Source organism: Equus caballus, chromosome 11 (genome assembly GCF_041296265.1).
Source record: "Equus caballus isolate H_3958 breed thoroughbred chromosome 11, TB-T2T, whole genome shotgun sequence".
Classification (NCBI taxonomy): Eukaryota; Metazoa; Chordata; class Mammalia; order Perissodactyla; family Equidae; genus Equus; species Equus caballus.
Window position 1 is genome coordinate 43,126,758 of NC_091694.1, and position 24,109 is coordinate 43,150,866.

General features: G+C 56.4%; 1 protein-coding gene across 39 annotated transcripts in view; it reads right to left on the minus strand.

The window, feature by feature from the left end:
- MYO18A (myosin XVIIIA) overlaps positions 1–24,109 on the minus strand; it is a 95,679-nt gene that overhangs the window by 8,347 nt on the left and 63,223 nt on the right. For 27 of the 39 annotated variants that reach the window (XM_070227774.1, XM_070227754.1, XM_070227772.1 and 24 more), the window contains 22 exons: positions 23,555–23,664; positions 20,451–20,516; positions 17,138–17,266; positions 16,282–16,425; positions 15,805–15,894; positions 15,547–15,666; positions 15,222–15,333; positions 14,641–14,768; positions 14,177–14,331; positions 12,321–12,444; positions 12,032–12,232; positions 11,353–11,463; positions 10,721–10,825; positions 10,252–10,398; positions 9,729–9,842; positions 8,258–8,374; positions 7,983–8,066; positions 7,430–7,567; positions 5,181–5,366; positions 4,404–4,543; positions 3,564–3,608; positions 238–360 (listed from right to left, as the gene is read on the minus strand). In XM_070227774.1, coding sequence (XP_070083875.1) covers positions 238–360; positions 3,564–3,608; positions 4,404–4,543; positions 5,181–5,366; positions 7,430–7,567; positions 7,983–8,066; positions 8,258–8,374; positions 9,729–9,842; positions 10,252–10,398; positions 10,721–10,825; positions 11,353–11,463; positions 12,032–12,232; positions 12,321–12,444; positions 14,177–14,331; positions 14,641–14,768; positions 15,222–15,333; positions 15,547–15,666; positions 15,805–15,894; positions 16,282–16,425; positions 17,138–17,266; positions 20,451–20,516; positions 23,555–23,664 — 2,689 coding nt within the window. The remainder of the gene's footprint in view (positions 1–237; positions 361–3,563; positions 3,609–4,403; positions 4,544–5,180; positions 5,367–7,429; positions 7,568–7,982; positions 8,067–8,257; positions 8,375–9,728; positions 9,843–10,251; positions 10,399–10,720; positions 10,826–11,352; positions 11,464–12,031; positions 12,233–12,320; positions 12,445–14,176; positions 14,332–14,640; positions 14,769–15,221; positions 15,334–15,546; positions 15,667–15,804; positions 15,895–16,281; positions 16,426–17,137; positions 17,267–20,450; positions 20,517–23,554; positions 23,665–24,109) is intronic. The other 12 variants (XM_070227779.1, XM_070227778.1, XM_070227776.1 and 9 more) reach the window with 3 other exon arrangements.

Genomic DNA, 24,109 nt, shown 5'->3' on the forward strand with positions numbered 1-24,109 from the left:
AGGAAAATATCACCTAGGAATGCAGACCCTGACTGAGAAGAAACCGAGCCTCCTGTGCTCATTCCACACACCAGTGGCGCGCTTGGGCCCCTCACTCACACACACACTCACACACATGCGCATGCCAGGCAAGAGATGCAGGTGGCGTGAGGCCTGCTCTCTTTGGATGGAGGCGCTGCTCAGCCATCCCTGGGGCACGAGGTAGCTCCTCCTCCCAGCTCAAGGCCACATGCTCACCTGGAACTCTTCAAGCTGCCATCATCGGAAGCTGCCTTGGAAGGCCCCTTGTTTTTCGACAACCATGACTTGACCCCGTCGACCCGGTCCTCCAGCTCTGAGTCCACATCTGACTCCCCCTCGCTGTGGGATGAGGAGCAGAAGGGTAGGCAAGGTGGAGGAAGAGGTGACCACTCGCTTCCCAGTAGGGGGCACTCAAGTGGCAGCAGGTTTCTCTTGGGTAGGGGGGTTGGGATGTGGGGTGGCATGCGCATCAGTGAGTCAGGGAAGAGAACAGAGAGGTTAGATAGCACACCATTCACAAGGACCCTATCCCGACTCAGCAGGCCACATTCTGTGACAGCCACCAAGAAGACCCTGAGGAGCACAGAGGCACCTCCCATCTCACTTTCTGTGGCAGGCTGCTGTTCAGCCAGCCAATCCAATGACAATCACAAGGAGACCATCCATTCATCAGTTATAGCTAAATGGCTCTTGGTTAACAAGAAGAGTCCTGGGACCTTCAGCTACAACTTAGGTCTCCTCTGCTGGTTCCTGTCTCCCCACTCCCAAAAACATGGCTATAGCTGCTGCCATTTTCCATGCCTTCATGGCAAGAGCTGGGCAGCTGGCCATGGGGCAGAGAAGGGTTTCACTGTGACTTCAAGTCAGCTTGAACCAGGAGTCACCTTAGCTGGTGGCACCACCAACCTGGGCACCATAGCCATATTCCAGACCCATCCTGTGACTTCCCTGGCCCTTAAGAAACTGAGAAAGGACAAAGAGGGGGCAGCAGCATTTCCCGAGGGGCTGGCAACAGCTTCAGGATTCAGATTGCACCCTGGAGACCCAGCTGGGCCCAGAGAGTCCCAAACAAAGGCTGTCTTTCCCCAGGTCTCCTCTTCCCTCCCTCAGGCAGCCTCCAGCTCTTGCTCTCCAGGGCTTCTCTGGCCAAGCTGGCTGAGCTCTATCCACTGGCAGGAAAGCCCAAAGGAGTCAGATTCTGAGGCTGGAGTTGTGGTGACCCCCTCAAAAAGCAGTGAAGGCTTGGAGGCAGCTTCTGAGTGAATGCTTCTAGAATTCTGTAAAATGTCTGCTCACCACATTCCCCTGCTACAGATATGCTAGGATTTCTCCTTGATATAAATTTCCTTTCATCTGTGTCAACAGGAGCAGCCGCATTCCTGAATTATGTTCTTGAATAAACAGCCACACAGGCATGTAGGTGCGTGCACGTGTGCACACGTGTGCACGCGTGCACACACACACATACATGGAAGAAACCACCAGTCTGTTCTGGGGACTGAGAGAGCAGGACTTGTGGGGAGGGGAATAAAGAGGCGTATTTTATGTGCTTCCGTCAAATATAGAATTATAACAAAGACGAGGCTGGTTGATGCCCTGGGTAAATAGGAGTTTAGCAGAGAGCCCCGAAACCGCTAATGCAAGCCCTGTGCCCGTCCAAGCCTGGCAGATTTACTATGGTGCACGGGCCCCATGGAACGCCAATACCACCTGATTTATACACCCGTGCAAAAAACCTCCTTCTCTAGCTTCAGAGCCTGTAATTTATCACCGCCGTTCATAACCATATTGATTGCCTTTAGAAAGGAGGTGCCGTATGCATCGCAAAATCTATGTCTACATGTTAAAAGCGTTTCTGTATAAATCTCCCTTAATGCTGCGCTGTTTACTGCTTTCATTAAGGTTATGGCAATAACAACTGTATCTCTAAGTAAATCGAAACATTATTTTTCTGCCCGCCTTAGCACGCTCGCTCGATAACTTGGAGCTGGGGCCCAGAGCTGCTGAGAAAGGAGCCATACCACCTCTCTGCCATCAGCGGGAACCCAGCTAGGACTGCACGCCCCCGTGTGCCTGCGTGCATGCACACGTGTGTGTGTGTGTGTATGTGTGTGCACATATCCGTGTGTGTGCGCGTCTGCCTGGCAATGGTTTAGAATATGATCTTAAATGCGCATTTTATCAGCCCTCGAAGCTCCTACAGTACGAGGATGGCAGGGCTGGAACACACAGGGGACAGACAGTTGTGGGCTCAGAATACGAATTCTCCTCCTTACATTCAGAGCAGCCAATGGGTTGAGAAGCTGGCCTGCCTGCCCTCGCCTTCCCTTTAGTTTCAAGCACATAGACAACGTTTGGGTTCTTTTCCCTAAATAATCGGGCCCGTAAACAAACTCCAGGGGCAGGCAGGCTCAGGGGGCAGTTGAAATTTTAAATGGTTGGAATTAAACCTCGCGTCAAATACAATTTATGTCCAGGCTCATGTGCTATTAGTTAACTGGGAGCCGAGTCGCGGGGGAACAAACAAACGGAGACAGAACGGCGGGGGATATTAATTGTGTGTGACAACCGGGCTCCAGCGGCCCTCTATCACTGTTACACACTATTACATTTATCATTAGCTCTTGCAGAGTCCTCTGTGCCTCTGCCAGCCCATCCTGGCCAGCAGGGAGGCCTGCCAGGCAAGAGAGAGTGGGGGTGGAAACCAAAGCCATGCTAAAAAACAACCCCCGAAAATCTGCCCTGTTGGACTTGATGGAGAATCACCCTGATCTGCCTGGAGGCCCGCACATTTGCACCCACTGTCCAGCTCCCACCCGGAAAGAAGGAAATGGAGAGGGGGTGGATTTCCTGGGCTTCCCGCCACCTGACAGACAGCACCAGCACGAGCCCGGGGCCTCCCCCCGCCCAAGGGGCCCGCAGGGAGTAAAGCAAACACATCTGGCTGTGTTCCCTTCCCCTACCACGGCAGAGCAGCCCTGATTAGCTGCCTGAATGCTTTCTCCAAACAAGGAACCGTTAGATGCCGCTCACCTTCTACCCTTGTCTGCCAAAAGAACCGGCAGACCTTTCAGAACGAAACATACCGGCTTCGTTAAGGCAGCTCAGGCTCCAGAGGAGCCCAAGGATGTGGCCCGACCCAGCCCAGCCAGACTTTTCTCCAGAGAAATAGGCAGGGAGGCGCTACACTTGGTTTCTGAAGGAGGAGAGGGCTGGAGCTCAGCAGGCTGTGGATGCCAGCGAAGGAGGCTGAGACCTCCCTTCTGATGGAGCCCCCGCTCCTGCCCTCCAAGGGCGTGAGGGCCAGCCTGAGCCTTCCTGGGGGAGCACACCTTGTTGCCTGCCCTATACTCTGACGCAGGGCCCAGCCTGTCGCCCCGCCTCCTCAGGACAGAGTCAGCGGTGTTAGCGTGAGGGACTAGCTGGGTGGAGGTGCGGGAGGCTGTGCGCCCACGTGCGGCATGCAGCGGGCCAGGGCCCGTGTTAGGGTGGTTAGACACCACGCAAGGAGAGGCAGAGAGCGCGTGCGCTCCAGTCCTCACGGTTTATTCTTTCTTTTCTGATACTTTGTCACCATGTCCTGCAAACTGGAAACAGAAAGAAAATGGTGGGCAAGGGGGCGAGAAGAAGAAGACAGAAAAATCAATGGGCAAACCAAGGTGGACCCCTCAGCTGAGGAACCCTCCTTCCTCAGGAAGACCTGGCTCTGGCTGGCTGAGACATGGCAGCAGGATGAGTGAGGGTGCTATCCTCAGAGGGCGGTCCAGACCACTCTGGGCACCTTTCCCCTGCTCCCACAAGGAGCAGGCTGCCTGCAGGAGGGGGCCCCGGCCCTCACGTGGGAAGGGGGCAGGTCTGGGGGTCTGCCCAGGGCAGCCTTGGGAGCTTCTCTAGGGCCTGACCCCACCCCCGACTGCTGGTCTGCCACCTCGTGACTTCCTCCTCAGCCTACAGCTACAAATCTCTCTCTCCGAAACCATTCCCTGGGCGGGTTTTATAAGAGAAAATCTCTGGCATGGTAACAAGGCACCATGGCCCTTAAATCTCTGCTCTCCCCAGAGTGGGGCAGGCGCCATCGGAAATGCAGCTAAACAGGGGAATAACTCATCTCGAACAGGCAGAACTGGAGAACCAGGTCCCGGGAGGCCTGGGGAAGGAGGACAGGGAGGACGAGGGGAAGGAGTCTCATGCAGGCATCACCTGTCCTGCACTAACCCGCTGCAGGACAGAGTCCAGGCCAGGGTCTGGCCATGAGGGGAGGGTGGGCTGGTGGCTCAGTGACAGGGAGACAGAGGTCACAGCTGTTCTATCTGGTGGTCTGGTCCAGAGGTGGTCAAGAGGGCCTCTGTGTGGGCCAAAGGTGCCATAGAGACCCCCCTCACCTGTTGATGAGGTCCTCGTTCTCATCGCTCTCCATCTCATCCTCAATGGCGGCCTGCAAGTCCCCGATGCGCTTGAATGCCAATTTCAGATCGGCCTGCAGGCTCTGGTTAGCAGCCTCCAGACTCTCCAGATCCATCTCCTAGGAGGGAGAGTGGGCAGTCCAGGTCACAGGAGGGCTAGTCTTTCATCCAGCTGCCCCAGAAAAAGCCTGCTTCGAGTCTCTTCCAGGCAGGCAGGAGCTCTATGGGTGCTGCTGCAAGCCTGCAGTACTTTTTTTTTTGGGGGGGGGGGGAAGATTAGCCCTGAGCTAATATCTGCCACCAATCCTCCTCTTTTTACTGAGGAAGACTGGCCCTGAGCTAACATCCATGCTCATCTTCCTCTACTTTAAATGTGGGACACCTGCCACAGCATGGCTTGACAAGCAGTGTGTAGGTCAGCACCTAGGATCTGAACCAGGAAACCCCAAGCCACCAAAGCAGAATGTGTGAACCTAACCACTGTACCACCGGGCTGGCCCATGTAGCGCTGTTTTCGCTCTGGTGTTGCTGGGCTGTTGGGGCTGGCCTCACTGATGGAGACTCCGGTACCACACTTGGCCCCCTGGCCTGTCCTCAGAGCTTCCTGGACTGTCCTCCAGACAGGTCTTCTTCCCTCTAATTCTCTAAACCACAGTTTCTTTGCAGGCCACCCCCTACCAGCCCAGGGGGGTGGGGTACACTTAGCAGCTACTCAGAGAGCTGCCAGCTCGGGGCCCCGAGGGTTGGGGACATTACCAGTTCATGCTTCTTGCGGCTCGCCTCGGCCTCCTTCCTGGCAAGCTCGCCCATCTCCTCCTTGGTGTCCCGGAGCTGCCGCTGCAGCCTCTTGTTCTGCTCCTTCTCCCGATTCTCAGCTGCTATGCGCTGATCCCGCTCCTCAGTCAGCTTCTCCATGTTCTCCTTGAGCCGGCTGGCCAGGCTCTGGACAGGGAGGTGGGAAGAGAGACCCCTCAGCCAGGTGGAGGGAGGGCTGTCCCTGAGCTTGGACTTAGGAGGCCTGGGGTCCAGCTCCGGTCCTCCACTCACCAGCTAGAGGGGCAAGCAACCAAAGCCTTCTGAGGCGGCCTCCTTTGCGTTTCTGTAAAATAGGGGGAAGAACACCTATTCCCCCAGGGGTCCTTTGAGGACTGAGTAAGGTAATACGTGTGAAGGCCCTCTGGAAGATGAGAGGGCCTACTATCATCATCACTACCAAGGCTGGAGGAGTGCTCAGGCCAGAGCCTGGGCCTGTCCAGATTGATACCCTGTGTGGGGCCTCCACGGGCAGCAGGGCTTCCCTCCGAGACCCTGACCTGGAAGCTCCAGAAGCCAGATCCTGTGCTCAGAGGTCAATGGCTTTATTGAGAGTTCCCAGAAAAGGAGGAGACTAAACAGTCATCAGATTCCAAGCACAAAGCCATCCCTCTAAGCCCGACGAGTGTCTCCTCCCCCAGGAACTTGAACACATTTCTCCCTGCTGGGCCACAGGATGCTGAGCAAGAAGTGATCTGGGGACTGCGGCAGGTTGTGAGGGAAGGACCCTGCTTCTGGGTCTAACCCTGGTTCTACCACTGACTCGCCGTACGGTCTCCACCTCTTGACCCCAGCCTCTGTGTCTCTAGAATAGCAGTGCTAGGTGGCATGATCTCTAAGGGCCATTTGTGTCGAGCATTCTGTGTCCCTAAACCACAATATTGCCTTACTGAGCAGAAGGGAAAATGAGAGAGAGAGCTGAGGAAAGGGACTGGGGCCCATGAGAAAAGGAGACAAGTCCAATAGGTCTGCCCTAAGTCTACCAGACGAATGGCCTCTTTTGCCCCTTGGTAGCTTTGTGACGTTACGCAACCTACTTAACCCTTCCTGTACGTAAAATGGGGGCCAAAATATTACCAAGGCAGAACGTAAACTATTGTTAAGTCTCCTCTAACTCTCTCCAGCTCCCCTGAGGTCTGTGACCCTGTCTTGGGCGGTTCAGCCATATCTTCTTCCTAGGTCAAAGTATTAATACCACCCAGATGCCCACTGCCAGCCCCATGGTCATGTTTCCATCCCTACCCTAGCGTCTGCGCCACCGACTGAGGGGTTGATGGGGAGGTGGCAGGAATGCTCCTCAGCACCCACACCATGAACACACTTCTCACGGAGAACTGCCGGCGCTTAGACAAATGTCTACAAGTTCGAGGAGGAGGAGAAGTTAAAAATAGGGCGAGAGGGGTGTAACCCAGAGAGCTCATTCTGCCTGCTTCTTTCTTCCTACCTGCTCTGCCGGAGAGGGAGGAGCTGGAGCGTGCTGGCTCCGGCAGATTGGAACAGAGAGGAGTGAATTTAGAGAACAGAGATTACAGTAGGGAGGAAGGCAGGGTAAAAAGATAGAGAAGAAAAGAGGTGGACAGAAAAAGGAGAAGGGGTGAGGGGGAAAGAATGAAAAGTAGAAGGTGTAGAGGAATGGGATGGGGAGAAAGGAAGAAACGGGGATGAGACTAGGGAGAGGAAAAGTACAAAGGGAGAAGAAGCAATGGGGCAAAAACAGAAAAATGAAGAGAGAAAGAGAAAAAGCAGAGATGGGAAGGGTGGGAAGTGAGGAAGAAGGGAATAAAAAGAGAAGGGAGACAGAGAGCGCCTGGTGAGATGAGAGAACAGACTTCAGCCCTCACAGAAGTGGTGCCATCCGCTGCATATTTATGACCCTGCCAGAGAGCGAGTGAGGGGACTGGCGGGGGGAGCTCATGGTGGAGGAAAATATGAAGACGAAAAGCTAAGCTGCTCTGGTCCCTTGGCAGAAAGCAAGCACGGAAACAGAATGTAAAGCAGGCAGACTCTGCGGTGCCCAGAGAGCAGACAGAGCGGGGTGGGGGGAGGAGGCACTCGCCCGTCAGCTGGCCTGGCAGCTTGGCAGAGGCCTCTGAGGAGTGTCCATGGGCCTGCCCAGCCCTGCTGAGCATGCGTGGCTCCAGCTGCTGGGGTAGCTCTGTCCTGCTCCCTGTGGACTGAAAGTGCACACCCACCTCCAGCCGCTTCACTTGGGTCCTTTCAAACTCCAGGCGTGTCTCCAGCTCCCGGATCTTAGCTTCCTGCCTGCTCACCAGGGACTTGTCCACCATGGACTGCTCCAGGAACTCCACTTGGCTTTGGAGGGTTTGTAGCTGAGGAGTAGGGGGCAGGAAGAGAAGAAAGAAGTGAGCGCAGAAAGGGAGGGGTGGCAAGATCACCATGGTGACCAGAAGGCTGAGGGAGGGAGGGATGCACACGGAGGTGGAAGGATGGGGCCCTGAGCCAGAGGCATTCCCACCTGGCCCAGTGCTGGCACAGATTTTGCCCTTTGTAGAGAAAGGAGAAAGCTAAGGACCAGAGAGGGAATAGGAATATGAAATGAGGTAGCTGAAGCCAGAACGTCTGCTATGGTGGTATGGCTCCAAGCCTAGCCCTTTGCACTCCTTGATACTGCTCTGTGGATTACTGAAGGTAGAGAAGTATTCACTGTCCCGTGAGCTTGGGGGTTCATCCCGACACACAATGACCCTGGCACCCTCTCTCTACTAAGGGAGACCCTGTCCCTACCTTCTCCTGCAGCTCTTGCTTCTCCTTGTTGGCTTCTTCTAGCTGAGCTTGGAGATCATTCATCTGAGCCAGGTCCCGGGAAGCCTGGGAAAGGAGAGAGTGCTGAAGTGGGATCCCCCATAAGAACCAACTCCAGCCCCACCTACCCCACACTGAGTGCCAGGGCACACAGGCACTGCAACCTCCCAGAAGAAGAGGCTGTGCCAGGGACTTACGAGGAGGACTAGGACAGTGTCTGTGGTGTGGGGTACGGGGGGCACCTCTGGGCAGGGTACCTGAGCCACGGCCGCCTTGTGCTTCTTCATCAGCTCATTCATATCCTCCTGATCCTCCTCCAGCCGGTTCTGGATCTCATTCTTCTCACGCTGAAGGCGGCTCAGCTGCTCCTCCAGCTGGATGGAGGCAAAGGTGGACCAGAGGGCATCAGGCCTGGAGTCCTCGATGGCCCCAGGTGGCAAGTCCGAACCTCCCCGACGCCACTTCCAATCAGAGGGGGTCATGAGGCCGGGCCCACCCGCTGGAGCAGGATCCAGGACCAGCGATGCTCAGACACCTGCCTATCCTGCTCTGGGCCAGGGAGCTGAAGGAAAGGGCTGTCTTTGTAGCACAGGCAGACCCTGGGCTCAATGACAGCTGCTTTCTGGCAGCTCTTGGGAGGCTAATGAGAAGGCAGAAAGGTGTGCCCAGGACAAACGGCCCATCGTCCTGGCACTAGCAGTTTAGGCCCCAACCTGCATGCATTCTGCCCCCTTCAGGCCCCAGGGAAGGACCCCTGAAATCTGATGTTCTCCTAGCTTGGACTCTCGTTTCCGCTGGGATGGCCTGCTCCCTGGCCATCCAGCCTCCAGAGCCAGTCCACTCCTGGGGGGAGGGGAAGAGACAGTCAACAGCAGCTTCAGGAAATGAATGAATCTATTAGCCTGTAATTCCAAACCAAAATGACTGCGTTGGCTCCTTCTCTGCCCCATCCATCTTGTTACCGGGCTGTGGGGAGCTGGGGAAGCCTCAGCCAAGAAATTTATTAACTCGGATTTAAATAAAATGGTAATTTTATAACAGCCTTTTTTAACACAATTAAGGAATTTGAATTACTCACCTGAAAACTGCTGAGGAGCACAAATGTCATGGGGATAAATCAGGCCTGGGAGATTGGCATCTCTTGGCGGCCGGGTGAGTAGCTGGGGACCGTGGAGCCCAGAGCCAAGCCCAGCCTCCTCCCTTGCCCCATTCCCTGCCCATGGAGGTACTGGTGGCCGCATCTCAGTAATGAATTCTCAGCCGATGGATGGGCCATGGGGGAGATGAGGAATTAAAAGGGAGGCATTAAATAAGAGCTCTAATTAGCTGCCGCTTGGGCTTGTCAGTGGGCTGACCAGGGGAAGGGGAGGGAAAGAGAGCCACCCCATCCTCTTATCGGTGCTTCCGCTAATCTCTAGGCGCCTGTTTACATCCCTCAGCCACATTAGCTGCCTTTATTTATGGTGTTGGGGCCTGTGGCCAAGCTCCCTCAAGCAGGTGGTTAAATAGGGAGACGGGTCCTTGCTGGCTCCTCTTCCACCTCGCCCCCCGCCCTGGCCTCTGCTGACTGAGGAGAGACAGAGGAGGGGAGGTCTGCTCTCCCTGCAGAAAGCTCTGGCGTGAAGGGACCGGGCTGGGGAAGGGTCCCTGTTTGTGGTGAAGGGAGCCATGTCGCAGCTCTGCTCTCCTTCAGCCCCCAGCCTGGTCCTGCATACCCCGGACCCTCACCGCTGTCTTGGCTTTGGCAATGTCATCAATCTGCAGGTGCAGATCTTCGATCTCCACTTCCATCGCTTTCCGTGCTTTGACAGCTGCTGCACACGTGAACTCTGACTCCTCCAGCTAGACACAGAGCCACCCCCGCCCCAGGGAGAGATGTCAGCCATTCCCTGGGGGCAGGAGGGCTGTGCAGGGTGTTCACAGGGGAAAGGGAGCTCAGGAGCCCTCCCCCTCCTCCTCTGTTCACTGCAGACCCCAGGGCTGGGGCATGTTGTGGGACATGCACAGGCATCTGCTCCTGTGACAGGGATGGTGAGTGCTGGGCCCCATCCACACCATCCTGGGGCTTGGTGGTCATGCTGTACAGTGTGAACAGACCCTGGGAAGCCTGGTTGCTACAAGTGGCTTCTCCTCACTTCCCTGTCACACTCCTTCCCAAGGACTGAAGAACCACTGAGAGGGGCAAGAGGGAGAGAATAAACCTGAAAACCAAGCTCGGTTGCCCCTGCAGCTGATGACTTCCTGCAGATACCTGGTTTTTCAGCTGGGCGATCTCCCTCTTGCTAGGCGCGTTGTTCTTCAGGTGGTCCAGCATGATCTGGGCATCTGCCAGCAGGGCCTTGGTACGCTTCAGGTCTTTCCGGAGCCGCTTCTCTGACTCAAAGTCCCGCTGGTTCACCTGCATGGACACTAGAAGTTGGGGCTCTAGCATCCACCACAGGGCTTCCTCCTGTCTTCCTCAAGCCCACTCCTATTCCCGCCCTCATTCTGAGTCCCCCTAAGGAGTAACGACAGTGGAAGTGTCGGGATCGTGCCAGCCAATGAGAGAAGCCTGGGTGTGCAATGTATGGTCATCACCTCCTTCCACAAGTGATGACAGTGGGCTCTACGGAGCCCAGCACCCCCCTCCCTGTTCCCAGTCTTCTCTCCCTAAGGTTCCCATCCCTGAGGCCAGCTGGGGCAGGCAGCTGGCCAGGCCGCAGCCAGCAGTCTCCACTCACCTGGTCACTGAGTGTGGTGAGCTTGCTCTCCAGCTCCCGCTTCTCTCGCAGCACCTTCTGCTTGTCCTCATACTCTTCCTCAAGCTGCACTTCCATTTGTTTTAACTGGAGTGCCGTGGGGACAGAGGCCCATTGGTCCCTTCAGTGTCTGGTGCCAGTCAGACCCCTTCCCTTCTGGATCCCCACCCCGGGAAAACAGTGAAGCAGGGCTGAGGATGGATGACCCCAGAGGGGTCAGACCCTGAATTCAAAGCTCCTAGGGTTTCAAAGCAGCCTGGGAGGGAGAGGAGGGACAGCAGGCCACAGACAGTGGCCCTGAGCCATAGTGAGAGCCCTCGTTCCAGAGTGGGCAGGCCCCGCTGGGCCAGGCTAGCTGACTGCACAGAGGGGCACAGGGTGGGCTGCCACTTGGCACAGAAAGCAGAGAGCATTAGTTCCTCAAGGGTCTGAGCTTCTCTACGGACCCTGAGAGCACACATCCCAGCCAATGCCAGGATCCTGAGCGGAGATTTCCTGGTCCAGAAGGGCAGTGGAAGATAGTGTGGCAAAGGTAGAGAAACACACCCCTTACTTTAAATCAGTGATGGGGGGACCACGGTTTACACTGGACCGGTACGTGCCCATTGCCTTACCTTCTTCTGACACGACTGCCGGGCCTCCTCTACCTCCTCATCCCGACTCTCCATCTCCTTGGAATGGGTCTGCCTCATCCGCTCCATCTCCATCTCAAGTCGCAACTTGGCCTGGAGGTGGGTGGGAGTAGGGACTGGGTTCCTTCCCCAGCAGCACCCTGACCCCTGCCCACACCACCCTGATGGGCAGCTCTCTCCAGGCTCCGGAGCAGGAGAATCTCTGCCAGCAGTTCCCTTCGCTCCCACCTTCCTCCTGTGGCAGCTGGCTTCTGCAGAGAAGCTGAACTCCCTTACTAGATGTCTGGCATGAGCCCAGAGAAGGCTGCTGGGGGTGGGGACAGTCCTGTGGTTTTTCCATTTGGCCTCCAGCCTCTAGCTCCCTGAACTGACGCAGTAGCTCAGTGGCAGGCTGGGTAGGCTCACGGCCTTCCGGCTGCCATGTATCCAGAGCTCCTCACCACTAGAGCTCAATCAAGATTTGCTCTTGTGGAAAGCACCACAAAAGCTTAATTATCTTCACACTGCGGCTGGTGCAGATCAGGTGCTCACTCAACATTTTGTGAGTAAGAGAACAAATGAACAAATGAATGATTGAATGTGGGATCTTGCCCTCCTCTGGCGCACACCCCGGGTTAGTTGTGGTCATGGTGGTTCCTCCCTCAGCCAAACTCTCCAGCACCTGCTCCAGCATCTGGATGGTCCCCGCCTGCTCATCCAGCTCCTCTTCCTGATCCTTGACCTTGGCCTCCAGGTCCCGGAGCTGTTTCTTAACCTTGGCCAGAGAGGCCTCATCCTTGGACTCTTGGGAAGAAATGTCCTGGAGCTCAGCCTCCAGTGAGACGACCTTCTGAGTGAATCCGGCAATGTCCATGTCTTTTTCCTGGAGAAAAAGAGAGGATGAGGCTGGCCCTGGGCTGGCTCTAGCCTGTGAGGGTGACAGGGCATGGCTGGTGGGCAGCCCCACGTACCTCTAGTTGCTGCTTCAGGCTGAAAGCCTCGGCAAGGAGCATGTCCTTCTCTCGCTGCAGCTTCTCCCGCTGCAGCTTCTCGCGCTGGGCCTCCTCATGGGCTTGCGAGAGCTCACTGTCGAACCTGTGAGGGAGCACGGTCATGGTAACTCCATCAGATAAGGGAAGAGTCCGGGTCTCCAGTGCCCAGAGGCTGCCAGGAGGCAGCGCCACAGATACGGACAGGACACAAGCAGACGGGGGATTCACACAGCCTGAACTTGGGGCCAGTCGTGAGGTGACATTCAGGGGTTATAGGTCAGGCCATTAAGGCCCTGCTGGGCAACCCGGTCTGGGATGGGAGGCATTCCTTTGAGGGGATCCAAAGGCCTAAGAGGGACCCACAGACTGCTTCTGGGAAGAGTAAACAGATTCTCCTCAGGTGTTAAGTCTTGACCTTTCCCTTTTCAACAAATAAGAGAATGAGGGACCAGGGTGAGGGCAGGTGGGTATCAGAATGGGTAGAAATGGATGTCCTGTCTCGTCTAACTCACTTTCCACAGTTCCATTCAGCAACTCTAGATGGAGCAGCTGGCTCCTGCCCCCACCTCTGGGCACCAGCCTTTGGCCAGGTCCACCTGCCACAGCAGTACCGTGTCACACCAGGACACTCCACACCGGGCTGGAAGCCAGCAGTCCCACTGCACCCAGCTGGCAGCATGCTTCAATGGGCTAATGGTCCACGGTTGCGGGCCTCTTTCTTCACTCCTCCACTTCCCAGCCTTCCATTTCCCACCCAGGGACTCCAAATAAGGAGCAAATTGCTGAACTTCCTCTTAACACCTTCCTTGAATAGCTAATCAGGTTCCTGTCAAAAACTGCACAGCTCCCATCCGTTCCAACTCCATATAGAAAAAAAGTAAGAAAACTCCGGGCAGCTGAAACCTAATAAGTTGCCCAGCAGGGAGTGCAGCAAGACGGTAACTAGGCCGAGATGGCACTGTCATCGGGGTGCTCAGAAGGGAGGTCCCGCCAAGGGTGCCTGCCTCCAGGTGAAAGGGAGGGTGGGGGTAAAGATGAGAACTAGGGAAGTGGAGAACGGAGGTGCTGGGAGGGAGGAACATAAGATCTTCCTACTTCCCCTCACTCTGCACAAAGCAGTAGCCCAGCAGGCCCTAGTGAGCCCCCAAGGCCAAGGGTAACCCAGGGGCACTGGAAAGACTCAGCTCTGCCACTGGTGACCCGAGGGCTGTGGGTGTGGGGCTGCCCCTTCACAAAGGCGACTGGTGCCTCTGCTGAGAACCCCTCCCCTGCACAGGGACCCAGCGCTGTTCCCACTCCCTGGGGCACCCTGCTGTTCCCAGGGTGTGTGGGATCCTTGGCGTCGCTAATAAAGGCATCCCATTCCCATCCCCAGCCAGGGAAATTAATTTAGATTGGATTTTCTCCTGTGAGGGGGCCCCCTCCTCTATGTCATTACCATAATGAGATGGAAGTGGCACGGTAGTTTAACGACATTAGTCAGGAGAGTGTGTTTGTGTAGCTGAGGCAAGGGAGAGATGAGGAGCTGGGCGGAGGCCGGGGCGGGGCCACATGGAATGGCTTGTCCTTACTGGGCCCCGGCAGGGTGACAGGCACACACTGCAGGGAGCACATCCGAGAGCAGAAGCCTTAGCAGGCCTTCAGTGGGGATGTGGACTGAGTGCTCCTCAGAGGTCAGGAGTGAGAGCCATTCTCATACTAGGAGTGATCACGCAGGCAAGGTCCCGGGCCAAATTCAGGCGCTCCCCACCTTCCTCCCTGGACAGGAGGCAAGGAGTCCCCAACTGGGGCTGTTCTAGGAGGTCTTCTGTACCCAGGACAGGGGACCCACCCACCTTCTCTGCTTCTTCTCCAGCTCGTGGTTGCGGACCTGTTGGCCCTCCAGGTGCAGCTTGGTGTCCTGCAGCTCAGCCGTTAGCCGCTGGCACTTCTTCTTGAGCTGCTGCAGAGCCCGCTGGCTCTCGTCACTATCCGCCTGCAGGTCCCCGAGCTAGGGGCCAAGATGGGGTGCAGGGTCAGCAGCCATGGAGAGGCCCGGAAGTATTGATGGAGAAGGTGAGAGGAAGGAGGTAGGTGAGTGACGGGGAGACCCAGGGATGAGGGATGAAGTCAGGGACATCCAGGGAACCTAAGACACTCTAATAATAGACTGCCCTGGGTTGTCCCCTGCACCGAGAGGCTAACACACCAATCCTTCCCTATTGCTCCCAAGCCTGCCTGGCTCAGGCCCTTCAGAGGGCCAACACGTGGCACCGAGCCCCTCCCAGGCACAGGCCTCCACTCCTTCAGCCAGACTCACCCGCCTCTCCAGTTGCCTCTTGTTCTGCTGCTCCACCTCCAACTTGTCCTCAAACTCCTGCTGGAGCCGCTTCTTGGTGAAGTCCACCTCCCGCACAGCTCGCTCATACTTCAGGCGCCACTCGCCACCTGTAGGGTTGGGGGCAGACAAGGGAGGACTGAGCTGCTAAGAGTCCCTGGGAAGGGGCAGAAGGGAAGAAGGATGAGACAGGGAGGGGCAGCAAGTGGAGTCAGCCAGAAGGACTCAGACAGGTCTCTGTAATGATGGCTTCCTCCCAAGGCGGAAGGAGCCACTAGCTGGGAAAAGATGAGAGGGGGTGACGTGTCTATGTGCACTGTCCTCTCCCCAGGGGCTGCCAGACCATGGCCCTCAGATGTTGTCATCATCATGATGGTTAAAGCCCTCTGTGATGATCCCTGCATTTATTGGCACCTCTACTTTCTCATCTATTTATTTGACTTTAGCCTTACAATAGCCCTGCAGAGGGAAGATAGGCCTGGACAAGGAGGGTGGTTACCCAGGGGTGAGAATCATGGTTTGCCACTCAGGCCACTGCTGAGCTCCTCTGGCCTCAGACCTACCTGTGTCATCATCATCCACTTCCCCGTTGATCTCAGCTGCCCGGATGAGACGGGCCTCCATCACCTCCATTTCCATCACTTCCATTTGCTTCTTTAGTGCATCGTACTGGGTCTGCAGAAGAGGGGGTTATGAGATGTGCCGTTCCACCCCCTCACCCAGTACTACCCACCCCTGAACCACACAGTCTATGGTCACATGCTTACCCAGGGCAGATGGGGGTGCTGGGCCAGTGGCAAAGATGCCACCTGTCCTTTGGGGGAGCAGACAGTCACTAGAGTGTGGCAGCCGCTAGCATGGCTGTCTTCACCTCGGCCTTGCCCTCACCTGTAGCTCCTTCATCTCCTTCTCGGCTCGGAGCCTCTCCGCAGTCTCGGCGTCCAACAGCTGGGAGGCGGACTCTCCTGTGTTACGTTCATCCGTCAGCTCCGATGTCAGCTCTGAGATCTGGAGTTGGGGGAGGGAGTTGCCACCAGTTGAAGTGCCTGCCTCACTCAGCAGGAACACCATGGTGGGGGGAGGGGGGCACCTGGCCCGGCCACCCTTGGAGATGGGCCAGTCTGTGTGGTGCTGGGGGTCACTCACCCGGGTCTCCAGCCGGTCACTGTTGAGCCGCAGCTCATTCCGCTCCTTTTCCACCTTCTCAAGCTTGCTTCGCAGCTGCTGGATCTCCTCCTAGGTGCAGTAAGGAGGGCAGTGAGCCAGAGGCACTGCGAGAGGTTGGGGCCTGGGATCCGCACCCTCGGGGTGAAGGAAGCTGGTGATGCTCGGGCCAGGACACAAGAGAACAGGAAGCCACTGCCTCCCAGGGGCTCCTCTCCCTACATCCTTCCCCATATGCAGAGGATGCCTGAGAGTTTATCCTAAGAGGCTACCCAGGGGCTCAGCCAGCACCAGAGAGATGCCTTCTGTTTGATGGGAATAGTTCAAGGACACCAGCTCCCCGGACTAAATCAAGGAGCACTTGGGAGCTCAAGACAAGCTGGCAAGATTCTTGCCCATGTGGATGTACCACAGTCCTTTCCCTCCCAGCAAACTGGCCCTCCCCCGGCAGTTACGTACGTCTCTGTTCCGGATCTGCTCCTCGGACAGCTGTACCTCGATGAGAGGCCGCACGGTGGTAAAGAGCTTCCACCAGGGCCAGTCCTTCACCCCTTTGTTCTTCTTGATGTTCTTCTGCACACAGCGAATGGCCAGGTCTTGAATCTAAGTTGGGTTGGAGGTGGCGCACAGCAAGGCTCTCAGTCCCAGTTCCAGCCAGGATCCTCCCCACCACGAGCACGGCCACGGCACTGCTCCTCTGGCCACTTGACCCCCGAGTCAAACACTCCCTCTGCCACCCCTAGCCCCCAGCCTCCCTCCATCCCTCAGAGAGCCTGGCCCTGGGAGCACTGCACTGGGCACTAACCCACTCCACCGTCATTAGGAATAATTTCGTCTGCTTTATTTGCTGCCTGATTATTTCCAGCACCCTAGCCTAGATGTGCTATAAAACCTAATCTTGCTGAAACACAAGAGGCGGCGGCGCTGGCTGTTTTATGGACTTGCTAATAAGAAAAGGAGTCGCTGACACAGCTCCTTAATCTTCATGGAACAGCCTATGATCCAGAGCCCACCTTTGCCTGGGCCCTGCTTCCACCCACCCTTCCACCCAAGCCCGTGGACCAGGCCACATGGCCCACTGATGGACACACTGGCACACTCACTGGCACCAGGGAGCTGCCCATTCCATACCCTGGCCCAGGGTATGGTGCCCCTGGGAGGTTCCCGCCTCTTCTCCCCCAGATAAGGATAACCCATAGCCCCAAGACCAGCCTCCCGCCCCTGCACATTCCCTTGAGTCTCCCATCCCACTCCAGGAACTCGTCTTGGCCCCTCTAGGCTGGGCAGTGGGACAGAGATGTCCCTGGAGCAGCACCTTTCTCTTCTTGAAGTGCTGGCGGGCCAGAAAGCCCCTGCAGGCCGCCTGGAACAGGGTCAGGTTCCTGCTGGTTTGGTCATCCCGCTGCTCCTCCAGTCGTGCCAACGTGCCCGCCCGGAAGAACACCTGTGGAGAAGCAGGCCAGGTGAAGGCAGGAGCCTGGGCTGGGAACAGCCCAGCAGCAGAAAGGGAGCTGGAGCTGGCTGGAAGAAGGGGAAACAAACAGCTGGCCCAGGAGACCAGCAGGCCCAGGAGTGTGGTCCCAGGCTTGAGAAAAGCCTGAAAGTCCAAGTGCCCAGGAGAAGAGAGAAAAAGCAAGAGACCCTGGGAAGGCTGAGGGAGGAGGGCCAGGCTAGGGGCTGGGAGGCTTTGGAAGGGGCGGAGTAAGGTGGGAAATCTAACTTCAAAGAGAGATGAAAGGAGAGGGAAGCCAGAGGGAAGGGACCTGGGCAAGAAGGAAGTAAATGAAGCAGCCACCACCAAACAGTGGGGAGGACACCCCTCAGCAACACCGGTGGGGGCCTCTTCTCCCAGGACTGCCAGCAACACTGTCCACGCCCCTGTGCCCACAGCCCACCACAGGGCCCCACCACAGCCTCCAGCTGCCTGGGATCTGGTGAAGCGGATGGTGGTGTACGTGTGTAAGAAGAAAAAGGTCCAGGAAGCAGTGTGAGGGCGGGGGATGGGGGGCCCTTCTCTGTGCCCTCCCCGCTCAGTTTCATTCCAGACGGGCTGCTCTCTCATATGGCAACACCCCACCCCCACACCCAGGTTTCATCTTCTCATGAAGCCAGTGGGGTGGGCGGGGGTTGGCCCAGTCAAGGGACCTGTCTTACAGGTTCGGGGGCTGGAGGGCAGATGTGAGAGGAACCAGCCGGGCGCCTGCACACCCAGCCTTTCCTCTCACTCTTCAGTGCCCTGAGCTGGGGCTGGGTAAGATTCTCGCTAAGAGAGGAAGAAGAGGGTGGGGGAAATGGTCAGGTGAAAAAAGGCTCTAGTATCCTTAAGGAGGACAAAGGGACACCTAGGTATATGCCCACCCCCAACTTGCCCAGAACACAGACGATTCCCTTTTGTGGGGCAAAGAGAACATGTGAAATCCATGGAAACACTCAGAACCAACAGGTTCAGTATCCCCAGGCCTCCCTTCAGGGAAGAAGTGGGGAGAGGGCCTACACTTTCTGCTGAGAAAGCTTTGCCTCTGGAGACTCCACAGAAACCTAGTCCCCTGAGGCTGGCCTGGGAGAAAGCCAGCTCAGTGTTCCGAGGCACTTCCTCAAATCCCACATGCGGGGCTGAGTGCCTCAGATCTCCTGCGGGTCTCGAGCCCTACCTGAGCCTGGATTTCCCACAGGTGGGAGCCCGAGATCCCACCGGGGGTAGGGACTATCTCACTACCCCCAGAAGTAGCCCCACATGCTAATGGTTAGCACGCACGGCTATCTGATGAGGGCAGGAGAAGTGAGGTGCCGGCATGGGGATGGAGAATGGTCCAGACACACAACGAGAAGAGAAAGGATGGTCTAGAGACTAGGGCAGCGAGCCTCAAACCTCTCTTGAACAGCTGCACATTTGTGGGGTGGAGTCGTTTAGACTATTAGGTGAAAGCTCAGGGCCATTGCCCCGCAACATACACACCCATACACATATTACAAACAATGTCAAGGGGGTCTCAGACCCCCAGACTCCTTGCCTGAACCCTCAGGGTCCTGTGAGCTCAGACTGAGACGCCCCTCTCTTCTGAAGCAATGTGACAAACACACAGGGAATCTTTGCTCACCAGCCAGCACTAACTACAGCCTAGAAGCCCTGCCATTTCTCTCCCAAACCAGATGTGAGCAAGCATCCGACTTTGTTCCTAATTCTGCTCTGAGCATGAGTGGGCCTGGGGCTCACCTGCCTCAGCCAGGCACCTGGGATGATGCAGAGGGTCTGAGATGGCAGCTGGGAAGAGGACCAGCCTGTACAGGCTCTCCTGCCCAAGACATGCCTTGGAGGAGGTGCCACCCCCAGTGCCAGCCAGCAGCAGCTCAGCCTGCTGGAGGGGCAGGAGCCCACCCAGGGAGAGACCACGAGGCTGAAGGGAAATCTTTGACTGCAGGCTTCCCAAGGAGGAAGCTCAGCTGGCAGCCTGTGAGCTTAGAGACAGCTGGGGAGGGGGAGAGAAAGGTGAGCCAGACACGGCAGAGACCAACACCAGAAAAATGACATGGAGAGAGAGTGGGGCCACAGAAGACACAGAGAACAAGGAAAGAAACAGAAAATAACAGAACCAGAAACCAAGGAATAGAGACCAGCAGGGACTGCCGGGGCCAAAAAGAAAAGGGAAAAGCAGAGACAGCAGAGACAAAGATACAGCAAGGGGATGGACGAGAAAGGGATTCCCAGCAAGGGAGGCACAGGAGAAATAAGGACATGACTCAGAACATAGAACAGAGAGAACAGAGCCGACAAGCAACACTGAAACCTTTTTTTGTGAGCATCCCCTTCCACCTCACACTCCCCAACGAGGCCCTGGGACCCAGAGTTCCTTCCCTGTCTGCCAAAAGCCAGACAGGTCCAGAACCCCCTCTCTGGCTCCCAACTGCTCTCCCTCCCACCTCAGCCCTTGGAGCACATACGTGGACGGCGCTTGTCAAGCCTCCCAGTGTCGGGAGAGAGGGGCGTGCAGGGCTCCCCGCCCCGTGGGAGGGATGCTCAGCTGACCCTTCGGTGTGCAGTGACGCAGCAGACTGGCACCTGGGGCCGGGCGTGCCTGCCTTTCATGCACCACGTTCCATTCAGATGAGGAATGCGGCCTGTGGGCAGGTGGTGGCGGCACAGCCTCACCATGTCCTGCTTGCTCTTCTGGGACCCTGACAGTCCTAGATGACTCCCCATAGGGGACTCTGCCCTCTGGAGCACTCTGCCTACTGCCTTCCTGCTTCATCCAGCTCACCTCCCTTCTGTCTGCCTCAGTCCCCACCCCAGGACTCAGACCAAGGTCAGGGCCACCTTCCAACCCACTCCCTCCTGACATCACGGAGGTGTTCATGGCACTGAACAAGCCAGTTATTCAGAGGGAGGCAAAGTCAAGTTTGCTGCAGCTGGAATATCTAACCTCCTGGCCTCTCTAACTCTGAACAGGGCAGCTTGAGAGGAAGGGCAGCCCCAGAGTGGCTGGGGGGTGAGGGGACCATGGGAAAGACTCAGAAGGGGCTCCAGGAGACTCCTGAAGTCAGACTGAGCACGGAGAGCAGGAGCGGAGGGCCGGCCCTCTGGACTAGGGCTGCAGAGAGTGAGGTTGACTGCTCCGGCAGGGACAACTCACCCGGCTCAGGCCCATGCAGCAGCTGCTCTTCTCCAGGTCCAGGGACTCCAGCAGCTCCTCTACCGCCTGCAGAGAGAGGCCTCTGTCAGGGAGCCCGCCCAGGGTCTCCCATCTCCATGCAGGGCTTCCTCCAGCCCTCAGTCCATCCCTGTCCTCCATTCAGACAGTCCATTATTTATCCAACAAGCACCTCTGGGGGGTTTCCGTAGTGTCAGGCACTGTGTTAAGAGTCTGGAGATATAAAGGTGATTACGAGAGGAAGAAGCTGTCTTGTTGGGGAGCGAGACAGGTGAATTAGTGATGTATATAGAGGAAGAGGCATCTAAGTCAGACAAGGAAGCCGTGGAAGGCATCCTGGAGGAGGTTTTGCTCGTGCTGAGTCTTTACATACAAGTAAGAATTAGCCAGACAGAGGAGGGGAGAGGACATTTCAGGCAGAGGGACCAGCCTGGGCAAAGGCATGGAAGCGCAAGACAAGAGAATGCCCCGAGGAAGTTGAGGTGTAATTAGAGAGGTGGGCAGTAGTCAAAGTAGGTGGAGCCTGTGTGCTTTGAGAGCTCCTGCAGGGTTCTCTCAGGGAAGGGCAGGGTCAGATTTGTATTTCACAGAGACCCCACTGGCACAGGGGCAGAGGATGGTTGGGGACCCCCTCAGGCAGCCACTGCAGTAATCATGACCCAAAGGGAAGACAGGAGGGGGAAATGCTGGAGATGTCAAGGAGACAGAGCCTTGCAGGTGTCGGGGAGCGGCAGATGAGAGGGAGGAAGCTAGGGACACACTGAGGTTTCTGATTTCTGTAACTAAATAGATAATGGTGCCATTCTCCAAGGTAGGGATGACAAGCGAAAGAGTAGGTTTAGGAGGAGATATAATCAGCTGAACATGCTGACTTTGAGGTCCCATAAGGCATCCAGGTAGAGAAGTCCAGAAAGCAGCTAGATAGAAATGCATGTCTGGAGCTCAGGAGAGAGGCCTGGGATAGAGGTATTGATTTGGGAGTCGTCAATATATATGCGGTAATTGAAGTGATAGCTGTGAATGAGGTTGCCCAGGAAGAAGGTGTAGAATAGCAAACACCCACAGCCAAGGAGAGAGTCTTAAAGAAGAGAGAGACCTTTACTTCAGGGGCAAGTGGAAGGAGGGAAGCTCAGAGGGACTGAGAAAGAAAGAACAGAGATGAGGGGAAAACCAGGAGTGGCAGCAAAGAAGCAAAGTGACACCAAAGAAGGAGAATATTTCAAAAAGAACAGAGCTGTCAACAGAGTCTCATGTTGCCAAAAAGCATGGAAAGGTGCCCATTAGCTCTGGCAACATGGAGGGCACGGGGACGGGAACCGGGCAGCTATGGGTGGAGGGATGAGCGGTGGTGGGGTGGGGGCGGCAGGAGGAAAGTGAGTATTGATGGTATGGGGCAGGCGAGAGACAGAGGATAGTCCGGCATGAGAGAGGGTTGACGGAAGGCTCCTTTGTTTTCCGAGAGCAACATCTGCCGAATGTTTCTCCACTGGCAGAAAAGAGTCATCAGAGGAGAGGCTGAAGGAACAGGAGAGAGAAGAGTTACCACTGGTGGAGCAAGTCTCCAGGGAGACCAAAGGGAATGGGTTCCAGAGAACAGAAGGAAGGGACGGGACAAGGGGAGGAAGGTGGGGCTTCAGTTTTATTAGCATTTTGAGGCAAGGTCAACTGCTGGGAAGATGACCTGGGAAGGTGCAATGGGGGAAGATCTGAGGAGAAACATGGAGAATGGAACAGCAGGGAAGGAGCTTGGAATAGGGGTAAGGAGAAGGCACATGGAAAGCTTGCCGGGCCACCCCAAGGGCTCCGTTGGGGCTGGAGACCATGAACCTGTGGGAATTCAAGTCTACATGGTTGTATAATTTTCTCCCACAGCCCTCGGGAGCCCCAAACTGAGGAATGCACACACTCAAAGGCTGGTCCTTCAGGGAAGGGGTTGAGCAGGGCAGGTGCTATGGGAGGCTCAGGAGAGCTGAGGACAATGAAGGCCAAGTGACTGGAGGGTTGGACCACAGTGTCGAGGCTGAGTGGAAAAGGAAATGAAGTCAGAAGGGAATGGACAGAATAGAGAAAATGAAGTGGGGTCCAAAAATGAGAAGAGTCGATGGAGTCAAAGAGCAGGTGTCCTGAGAGGAAGAGAGGAGTGAGATGCACAGGTGAGAGGCTGTGGTCAGAAAAGGCCATGCTGGAATTTAAGATTTCAGTGGCGGAGCATTTCCAGGGATGACAAGGTGCTGGGTATAGCCCTGAGTGGAAGGCTCAAATGGAGGTCAAGGGTCAGAGAGAAGTGGGTGTGGGGCAGGTCATCTACATCCACATCAAGGTTTCCCAGGACACTGGTGGGTCTTGGATAGAGAAGATGGAGAGAAACTCTTTGAGGCCTCCATGAAAGTGGGTCTGTGACTCAGGAGGCAAGGGGCGGGGGCTTTCTGCCCCACTCTGCAGAGTATTCTCCCTTTTAGGGATGCCTTCAGAGTCAGGCTGGGTGCCCGAGGCCAGAGCACAGTGAAGGAAGGCTCCTCTGCTCAAGGAGCTCTTCGGCTCTCTGAGGAGCCGCCTTTGGGGATCAAGGTGACAGCCTGGAACGACAGGGAGACATCCCCTTTTGCAGCCATGAATTCACCAACTGGGCTGCCCAGGGCGCAGGGGCCTTAGGCTCACCTGGCACTGGGGAGGCCTTGCCATATCAGTCTTCCTCCTAGGAAGGATGCGTGGCCACCCCTGGACAGCTTCCTGCTGCAGGAACTCCCCAATGTGGAGGTCTAGGCTGAGGGGCCCAGGTGCTACCAGTGGAACGCCTACAACACTAGTTCCAATCTGCCACCTGGGAGGTTCCTGGATGACTGCTGGCACCAGAGAGCAGACACCCCCACCTCAGACCTCCAAAGATGGTGGCTCTTCAATTCTACAGTCCATGCCTGGGACTGCCTTCTCCCCACCGCCACAGCTTGGCTGCCACATGCCCCTGTCCTAGCCCTGGCAGGCCCAAACCAGGAGCCTGAGAAAGGGCTAGCCTGGCTCACTCTAGGGGAGGAAGGGGTCTGAGCAGAGGGAAGGGGGTCTGGTGGGGCTTTGGGGCCCAGACCTACCCGCCTTTCATCTACCACGATGTAGTTGCGCCCGTGTTTCTTGGTCAGGTGTGGGGCCAGGACATCGAAGCGGCGGCGGAACTCGGAAAACACCATGTGGTCAGGGTAACCTAGAGAAAGCAGCCAGGAGCCAGGCCTGTCAGCGCCTTGCCTGTGCCCAGCACGCCCCAGTAGCCACCAGTGCCAGGCAGCCCACAGGGAGAGTCACGCGAGGGGAAGGCACTGCTGGGGGAGGAGAGCCTGCGACTGAGGCAGGCCCAGGAAAGAAGAGCAGAGAGGAAGGAGGCAGGGGGAGAGACAGAAGGCCGAGAGGACAATTAGGGCTGCCCCACAGCGGGATTGCAAGGTTTAAAAAGGAAACAGGTTCTTTTACAAGGAAGTAAGTCTCTTGTCATTGAGGCATACAAACAGGGGATGGCTGACCAGCTGGAAGGAACGCTGGGGAGATAAAAGCCTGGATGACCTGTAAGATGCTTCTAGACCTCCACGTCTACAACTGTTATAACCCAGAGAGAAGTGTCTTGAGGACTTAATAAGGAAAAAAAAAAGGGCATC